This window comes from Mytilus edulis, chromosome 2 (assembly GCF_963676685.1).
Source record: "Mytilus edulis chromosome 2, xbMytEdul2.2, whole genome shotgun sequence".
Taxonomy (NCBI): Eukaryota; Metazoa; Mollusca; class Bivalvia; order Mytilida; family Mytilidae; genus Mytilus; species Mytilus edulis.
This window is the reverse complement of record NC_092345.1, coordinates 62679347-62689334: the sequence shown is the minus strand read 5'-3', so window position 1 is coordinate 62689334 and position 9988 is coordinate 62679347. Positions and strand designations below refer to the sequence as shown.

The 9988-nt window shown below is 32.5% G+C and overlaps 2 protein-coding genes across 2 annotated transcripts in view; one reads left to right on the top strand and one right to left on the bottom strand.

Moving 5' to 3' along the window:
* The window catches only part of LOC139512619 (nose resistant to fluoxetine protein 6-like), a 499632-nt gene that overhangs the window by 137163 nt on the left and 352481 nt on the right, over positions 1-9988 (bottom strand). The window lies entirely within an intron of this gene.
* On the top strand, positions 3250-4618 carry LOC139510949 (acetylcholine receptor subunit alpha-type unc-38-like). Its single transcript, XM_071297505.1, has 2 exons — positions 3250-3954; positions 4059-4618. Exons 1-2 carry the CDS (start codon positions 3273-3275, stop codon positions 4595-4597), a joined length of 1221 nt encoding a protein of 406 aa, XP_071153606.1. The 5' UTR covers positions 3250-3272; the 3' UTR covers positions 4598-4618.

Genomic DNA, 9988 nt, shown 5'->3' with positions numbered 1-9988 from the left:
CAAAATTCTATTGTGTAGTTTTTGTTGTAGGGCACGAAATTGGGGTTTCAATGCGTAATCTATACAAAATCTGACAATATTACACAACCTGTATCGTGAAAATAAGCCCCGTGACCCATACTTTTTATTATATTTTTGAAAATAGCATAATATAAACTACATTTTGACAAATCATTAAAAAATTCTATGGATTTTAATTTAGACCCCCATCTACCTTAACCAATCATAGCCATAATGATATTGTGTGCCTCCTATGATGTTTTCATCGGAATCTCTTTTTTGTTTTATTTTAGTTATCTGGTATTTATTTTAAAGATGTGTAACTGGTGGTTATGCCATTTCTTAATGATTTTGAATATCCTTTTTGTTCGCCTCTTTATTCCTCTTAGTTTTATATGTGATTAAACAAGATTGAAATCAAAATAATTCAGCTCAGTGAGACCTGAACGTTTACAGTAAATCATTTCATGTAAGCACGACACCGATTTAAAGAAAATTCTAGAGATATACAGTTTACTGTAGAGCTTCCAAACTCTGAAGGAAATCCTAATTTGAACAGTTAACAATTGACTTTCATCCTCGTGACTTTGGACTGTACCAAGTCAGGAATATGAGAGTTGTCATCAATTCGTTCGATGTGTTTGAGCTTTTGCTTTTCCATTTGCTTAAATGGACTTTCCTTTTAGAATTTACCTCGAAGCTTGATTCGGTATGCTTGTTATTTTACTTTTTAGTTTCGGATACTTCATATTTTGCATTTTTGTGTTAACATGAATATCATTCATGTGTTTAATTTTGTAAATTTACTGTTTGTTGAACAATGAACTATACCAAACACTAAGGGTTTTCCAACGCAGACATAGGCTGTCTGCGTCATACTTGGCACAATGTGTTGGAGTTTTTGGGGTTTGAATGCTCTTTATGAGCTGATTGGCCATTATGACAAAGGTGTGTCAGAAATCATATCTGATATTCTTCCTCAGTCATAATAACCTTCCATCATTACCGAACTGTGCAAAGAAATAACACGACGGGTGCCGTATACGGTGCAGGAAATGCTTACCCTTCGGGAGCACCTGATTTTACTCCCGGGTTTTGTGGAGTTCGTGTTGTTTTTTATTTATAATTTATAACTGTTGATGTAAATGTCCTTTGGTTTTGTGAGTCTTGGTTTACTCCTTGTTTTTTTTGTCTCTTCAACTTCGTATTTGATTCGGACTTCTAAATATTTTGCTTTGAGTTCCACATACAAGTCTTATATAGACGCCACACGCCTCTTACATACCAGATCACAACTTTTAAAAAAAATCTATTATCTGTTGTTTTTACCCTTCGAATGATTTCAAAGTCAATACAGTGTGATATAATTCATGAAAGATCTTTGAAAGAGCAAACTTTGTTAGAAAAATGATGAATTCGGACTTCTTAATTAACTAGCGTTGCGTTGATTAATCAATATCAGGATATCTCTGTTGTAAAATTAACTAAACTTTCTATTTTGTAAATATCTTAATTAAATAACAGAAGAAAAAAGGGAAAATTCAAAACTTACAAGTCCCTAAGAGAAACTGACAACGCCATGCCATAAAGCGGAAGACGACGAAAAGACAAACAAGTACACTATTCAGTATCATATATAGGCAACAGTAGTTTATCGATGTTCAAACCTCGTAAATCAAATAAGTGGGACAAATAAAGGTAACACATTATTGATTGAATCATATGGAGTCAAAAAGGACCAAAACCGGGTTGTAGATAGGGTTAGCTACTCCTGCTATGCATGAAAAGCAACATATTGTCTTGATACAAAGACTTATTTTAAGGGGCGCTAGCTGTCAAATTCATGTCAACCGATTTGACTTAAATTCTCATATTTAATTTATAACAATGTAAAACATTTATCCAAAGTATAAAAAGTATAAAATAAACAATTTACAGGGCATTGGCTCGAGAAAATGTGTGTATTTTAGTTTAGACACCATCTTATTTAAAACTGTCGAGTTGACCCCCAAAGAACTTCGATTGCCATATAACCGATATTAACATATATATATGTATAGATATAAATAGATAACAGACCCGTGCATTTGGATTTTTCTAATGTCTAATTTCATATTTTAGATTAAAATATATCTTAATCACTATTGACTTTCCCCTTTTAGTCTTTGTTAAATTTGCACTTTTCAAATAATGTGCAGAATTCATCTTTGTTTCAAATAAAGAAATACTTGGCAGGAGTAAAGTTTTATTTTTTTCAACCTATTTTCGTATACAGCCGGATGTGACGTACCATGATTTGGTGGTATTACACCTGTATAAGAATGTTTTGTGGATCGAATCAGTTACCTTGTTTCACTTTCAATGTTGACATTCTTTTCCTTTAAATAACTCCACACGCATAATGTATCCATAATTAATCTCTAGCGGAGGAGTTAAATTGAAGTTCACGTGAATACGGATTCAATGAGGTTGAATTATTAACTTGCATGTGAATAATTCATCATCAAGGTTTCTAAGATTATTTTGACAAAATTGAACCATATCAGCCACTAGAAGCGAATTATTATTTCACTATTCCACTTTGAACAAAGAAAAATCGTATTTTACATTATTATATATTTCGTAGCTAGTGGCCCTTTAACAATGTTAAGACTGATTCAACATCGTTTTATATAAGGTTTTCGGAAAATGTGAATGAAAAAATAGAAGAGAAGGAATTGATATCAGTAATTTTTTTATCAGATATGTAAATGCAATGAGGGAACTGTTTAGTTAATGTATGTATACACCTCTTCAAAGACGGATAATAGTCATGGTAATTTTTCGAGTGTTTCTCCTAAGAATTATCATGCATTTTTAGTGTCTGGTGACTTCCTAAAGTATCTGTTTTACTGTTTCAATGAAAAATAACGAAGCGCATATGCACATGATAGCACCTACCTGAATCCACTCCTGCTCAAGTCATTACCAGTCGGCCTTCAAGCAACACCAATCTGTGTCCACACTTGTTGATCAAATTAAATTCATATTGTGATTATTCCATTTAATAATTAGATTTCATCAAAGTTAAACCTTTTCTCAAACAATATAACTTAATAAGTACTTATATTAATAGTTGTAAGCCGTAATATAAGTATTCTAAAACTATTATTTGTAGAAAAAGCATTAAGCACCTAATTTAATTTGAAATGAGTCATAACAAGAGTGGTAGCAATTAAATACTTTTAGGAAGTGATAGTAACGGAATTTCATTATTAAGTGGCTGTTTCAAAATGAAACTGTTTTTTCTTTTCGTTTCTATGTTGTTTTGCCTTGTGCATGGTCAAACAATTTCTGATGTTAATACGTTGTTCAAAGATTTGATGACAGATTATTCAAAAGGAGTGATGCCTACCCCACCTACAGAGACATTAAACATAAGTATTGAGGTTTACATTGTATCAATCAATTACTTTCGAGAAGTTGAAGAAAGTCTTTCTGTCACCTGCTCATTTATAGTCGATTGGACTGACACTAGACTTGCGTGGAATCCGTCAACATATAATAATGTTAATGTGTTACTTATTGATATGGAAAACATTTGGGTACCTAATATAGTGTTACTTAATAGAGTTGACAAAATAGAACCGATAGGAAATGGAGTAAAATTCTCTGGAGCTCTTACTAGCACTGGTAGAGTATACTACGCTCCTGGACTCGTCGCTGATGTAAAATGTGTTACAGATATTTCTAAATTTCCATTTGACAGTCAAACATGTACTCTTCACATATTTCCATGGGGAACAAATCTGCCGTACGCTATTTTCAAGAACTTATTCAATAGTACTTGTAATTTAGATTACTTCTCTGTGAACTCAGATTGGACATTAGAAGAGTGCAGTCTACGAATAGCAGAGGCGGATTTAGAGGGGGGGCCCAGGGGGCCCGGGCCCCCCCTTTTTGGGAAAAAATTTGGTTGCTTATATAGGGAATCACTGAAGCGTGACTGGAGCGGGCCCCCTCTTAGGTCAGTCAGTGGGCCCCCACTTATTAAAATTTCTGGATCCGCCACTGAATAGATAATTCAAATATATATACGGAATTATTTGTCACATTGAAAATCAAACGTTCGTCATTGTATTTTGCCATTATGGTAGTCTTTCCAACGTTGCTGCTTGGTTTTTTGAACCCACTGGTATTTATTCTTCCAGTTGAAACGGGTAACCGTATAGGCTTATCTGTAACACTGCTTCTGTCATATGCAATTTTTCTCACACTCGCTTCAGCATCCGTACCGGCAACATCTAATCCAATGTGTACTTTACTTATCATAATGGTTGTCATTATAACCATCAGTGGGGTTATTGTTTATGGTACAGTTATAACTATAAAATACCATCATACAGAGAGTATGGACGCAATTTGGTCTCCCTTCATTAAATTAGCCAGAGTGAGAGTAAGGAGAAAGTTAACCTCGATAGAACCAATTGATCCTAAAAAGGAAATATCAGTTACAAAGAAAGATGTCATTGATTTATTGGACTTTCTGTTTTTCTATGGATCCTATATAATTCTGCTTGCTGTTGGAATTGGATACTTTATACACGTTTTGATTTAATGTGTTTTCTTAAATTTTTATTTGTAAAGAGACAAATGTAAGTAAAAATGTCTTTGGAAATAAAATTTAAAAAAAATACGTTTCGTTGCAGACTGCATTAGTACACGAATTTTCATAACTGTATACTACATAATAATGATCGAAGAATAAAAGAGAGGATAAAGGGACATTAAAACTCATAGGTCAAAAATAAATGAACAAGGCCAAGGCTAAAAAAAAGACGAACAGACAAACAACATTACACAAAAACACAACATTGAAAACTAAAGACCGAGCAACATGAACCTCACCAACATTTGGCATATAGATATTTCAGTTGAATGTCACCTGCATTCACAGAGTACATACATTACATGAATTGTTCAAATTTCAAAAATCAATCAAAACTTGTCATTATTTTATTTTCGTTTTCAATGCTTAAGAAATTCGACTTTGAACCAAACACCCTTGTATAATTCAAAAATTCTAAAGTTCACACAAAGTTATTTTCTACAACAGAGACTGCGTATTGGTATATGAAACTAAAATGTGCACAATTACAAATTAGAAATTATTTACCAAAGGTTAGACATTTAAATAAATATTTTGTCTTGTATTCATAGTTTGTTTTTACAGTCTTACTTATATTAATTTAATTTGAAAATAGTAAAAGAAAGGAGAGGTTGAGTCAATAACAACCTTATAAGATGAAAATCAATCTCGCCTCTACTGTCAAATTATTAATGTTTTACGTATAAATACTGAAATACTAGTAGTCCTTCTAAATCCTTCTAATATAAACCAAGTGAAAAAACAGGTTCCTTTATAAAACAGTCTTTAGAGCTGAGGGCAGGGGACTCTTAGTTAGTTTTACTTGTATATATATATATATATTCCTCAGCTCTATAAAAGACTGTTTTATAAAGGAACCTGTTTTTTCACTTGGTTTATATTAGAAGGATTTAGAAGGACTACTAGTTTTTCAGTATCAGATTGATTTGGAAACATAGGATTATCTATTGCCATGTCATTAAAAAATTATACGTAAAACATAGATATGTGTGTGTTCAACTCAGTTATTTTATTGTTGTTACTTTTGTTTATGTCACAAGTATAATGTTACTTATATGACAAATAATGATTAGTATTATAATAATAATTTCAATAGTAGATACGAACAGGAGTACTCAAGCTGATATCGTTGCTGCTCCAGCAAGAAACTTTATTTATTTATCTTTTCTATAGTCATTGGTCTCCTGTACGGCCAAACAATATCAATATGAAATTGAAAAATTGTCTAAAAGAAATAAGTCAAAATACTTTTCAATTATAAAAATCATAACATGCACTTAAATGTTTCACTTCGGCATACCAAGCGGCATATTTTTTTAATAGTGAACAAAAAGGTAAAACATGTTACACAAAGGAGCAAGTAATCAGTATGCCAGAGTTTCTTATTTTCATAGAATCACGGCCGACACTCGGCTAACCGAGAGATTGGTCGGTTAATCTATATTGAGTATGCGGCTATATCGGCGGTTGGTCTGTTAATCGGGTTGGCTAAAGTCTGTTAATCAGGTGTTATCGAGAAAATCATTGAAAGTTCAGCATGTTTCATTGTATAACTTTCTTCATATATTTTCATCATAAAAAGTATTCATGTCTAACAAAACAGTTCAATGTACTGAATTCAGTGGTGTAATTATTATTTTTCTAGCTTCGATGTACGATCTATAAAATGAAAAGGCGGGTTACTCATCAATAAATTTATACACATTTTACAAACATAAAATGTACACAAAATGACACATTGGTTAAATTTACTTGCATTTAATATTTTGAACATCGAAAAAAGAAAGGCATTATGTTTGTTAACCATATTAATACCATAGTGTGAAAAATCTACACGAAAATCTGTATTTTGGTGACATAAATCAATCTTTATTTAAAACCTGGTCTGTTAATGGGTCGGATGTGTAATTCCGGTCTGTTAATTGGTCTGTTAAGAGTTATGAATGGCAATAAAAGTATAATTTTATTGCTATATTGGATGTTATCGGATCAAAGGATTAGGCTTACGACGAGCGGCTAAAATATACGAAAACAACTTATGAGCAATGAAACACAACATATACAGAAACAACACATGAAATTGAAAATTGAAAAAAATGGTTTCAAAAAGTGTAATATTAAAGTAATATTAATTTCATCCAAGAATGGTCGCATATATCATGATGATTCTGTTTAATTGTCATGAATGACACAAATTTGTCATCTACATTGGTAACCAGTATATAAATCAGAGATAATAAAATTAACGGTACCAATTTTCTTGCACTAGATGCGCATTTCGACAATACATGTCTCTTCAGTGATGCTCGTGGCCAAAATATTTGAAATCCAAAGCTTATGTATAGGATGAAGAGCTATAATCCAAAAGGTCCAAAAATTATAGCCAAATCCGTGAAAGGAATCAGAGCTTTGCATGAGGGAGATACATTCCTTAATTTATAATAATTTCTATCATTTTGTAACAGAAAATTTTAATATCACAAATAATCCGTATTTTCATGCCAGTACCGAAGTACTGGCTACTGGGCTGGTGATACCCTCGGGGACTAATAGTCCACCAGCAGAGGCATCGACCCAGTGGTAGTAATAAAATTAACGGTACCAAGATAATCAGTAAGTAAAATATATTGGGATGACAAAATATGAAAAATAAAGAAAGAATAATGAGTTAGATATATAAATGTAGAAAAAAATTACATAACAATTTAAAGAATACAGAAATAAACAATACCCCCAATCCGGACCCTCATTGTATACACGAGAATCTTGATGGAAACGCAGAATATAAAATAATATATAAGGACAGTAGAGAGTGATACATTGCTAAAAACGAGAGAAAAATAATACTTAATTAAGAATACACACATGAAACACCGTTGGCTGTTGAAAAAGTAACGGACTGCGATGTACTTATAATGGTGACAAATTCTAGAAGTTTACATGATGAAAATTATGGTGGCAGGTTAATGCCATTTTGCGTTTTAGCGCTTCAGCGTTTTTGCCTTACATATTCTTTCTGGCGAAAAAGCGAAATTGCGAAGTCGAAAATGCGAAAACGCGAAACCGATTTCTCGTTTTCGACTTCGCGATTTCGCGTTTTCGCCCTATAGAATATGAAAGGCGAAATCGCGAAAACGCGAAATTGACTTCACCGGCCACCATAGACAACTGTAGTTCTCCTCTAGATCTGCACTTATGTAGAAAGGAACTAAACGGATTAAAATGAATTGAAACTTAAAATAACCAAATGTAGCTGCATTCGCTCCTTTCCGTTTACTTCTTCAGAGTGATTTGTAAACAACATATGATTAAGTAATAGAAGAAAAGAACCAACTGGATGATGCTGACGAATTAGGGCTTAACGTCCAGTGACAAATATCATGTTCATATGTGAACGAGAACACGTTATATGTACCCTGTGTTGTATTAGAAAGACACTTTCAGTCGGAATTGAGAACGTGCTACTTCGAACAGACACAAAAATTAAGGCTGATTGAAAACGTCAATAAAAATTTCATGCATATTCCAGAGACCAATCCATATCACGCTATATTGAAGTGACACACCCTTCAATACAATGCAAAGAAAGTCAAAATAAAAATGCTCTTTCTAGGATACTGTATTGTCATTTTTGTTTACTCAGGAACCGTCTCATTCGTAAATTTTTCAAGGGGAAAATATAAAGGTAGCAAAATTATTGTCGTGGCTAAATAACTCTTAACTGACACAATTTCAATTGTCCAACCCATTAACAGACTTTATTCCCATAATTTTCACTAAAACGTGGTATTATTCACATTATTTTACAATTATGAAATATTTACTAATGTCAATTTATTTTTTAGAACCACAGTACTATTTCTTGTCCTTAAAATGATATCTAAATTTGTTTGTTTCGCCTTTTATTAAAAAAATTGCTATGCGTATAAGCATAAATACTACATACTTGCGCGAAGCCTTTAAGTTTTACTGAAAACTGCGCACACTAAGAAATGTTTTTACAAGTGCAAAATGTTCTATGATAGACATCATTTTGTCAGACACTTTTCTTTTTTTGATTTGGTTCTTATAACATGCCAAAAATCTGTATATTTAATAGAGTTTAACATTAAATTAAGCGTTTTACTCTTAACAGACGTATAACCAACCCGATTAACAGACCAATCGCCCATATAGCCGCATACTCAATATAGATTAACCGACTAATCTCTCGGTTAGCCGAGTGTCGGCCGTGAGAATGGTGTTGGTCTAACTCCCTTCGTATAATTTATCATAAAATCGTTGTATTTTAAACACGTTTCAATTTCATATTGGGAATGGTGGTATATAGGGTTCAAAACCAGAAGTTCTTTGGGGTTAATGGTTTATACTACTACGCGAGTAAACAGTTTCACAGTATTTCTATTTCATTGTGGGTGGATACTTTTTGTGAGTGGGCAATATAAAGTTCTTAATTCAGACTTGTGCATTAGAAAAATGGAGAAAAATATAGATAATTCAAGAGAATATACCCCATCATATGTAAAATTGAAGAAAAAAAACAGCGTTCACCATTTTTTTATACAATGATTTTTGTTTTTCCTATAACGCTTTTGATAAACCCAATTTCCGTTCCGTTTTAAGTTGCCGGGATCATCATCTTTGGCATAAGATCATATTTCATAGCATCAACGTTGTCGTCCTACCATACGCTTACAAAATTGTTTTTTTTTTGTTTTTTTTTTGTAAGCATTTTTTTTATGTTGATATTTATATATTTGATAAGGCAATGCTAAATCGTATAGGTTTTAAGTCCACATTCATAAGAATTTGAATAAAACACTTATAAAATGACAATTAATAATCAATTGTGTGTATATTATTAGTATAGTACGTCAATAATACCTTACAGGAAAAAAATAATAAACTGATGACATAGAGTTATGTCTCGCCTGTCCATATAAAATTCAGAAAAAAAGACAAGCTCCTGGATTGGGACCGACACATTTAGAACATGGCGGGGTTAAACATGCTTGCGAGCGCCCAATCCTCCACCAACCGTGGTCACTGGTACAAAGTGTAACTGTTTGCTTGATTTACACGAAACTCGCTTCAATAGTTATTCCGTTTAGTACGATACTGCTGGAATATTTCCATTGGATTAACTATCAATTTCAGCTTGTTTGCCCGAACCCATTATTTATTGTTATATTTTTTTTTTAAACTTTGTACTTGCATATTTCTTTTTAGCCAATAATAAAAAGGTATCACTTATATTATAACGACCGTCAATATGAATAGGTGGCACACAAATAATCATATGGGTTAGGAGAACATGTTTTATAAAAGTTGATGAGGGTA

Excerpts from the sequence above, each read along its gene's own strand:
- LOC139510949 (XM_071297505.1), top strand. The coding sequence starts at position 3,273 with ATGAAACTGTTTTTTCTTTTCGTTTCTATGTTGTTTTGCCTTGTGCAT. Across the intron at positions 3,955-4,058 it reads CCTTTTTGGGAAAAAATTTG|ATAATTCAAATATATATACG; the intron begins GTTGCTTATATA and ends GCCACTGAATAG.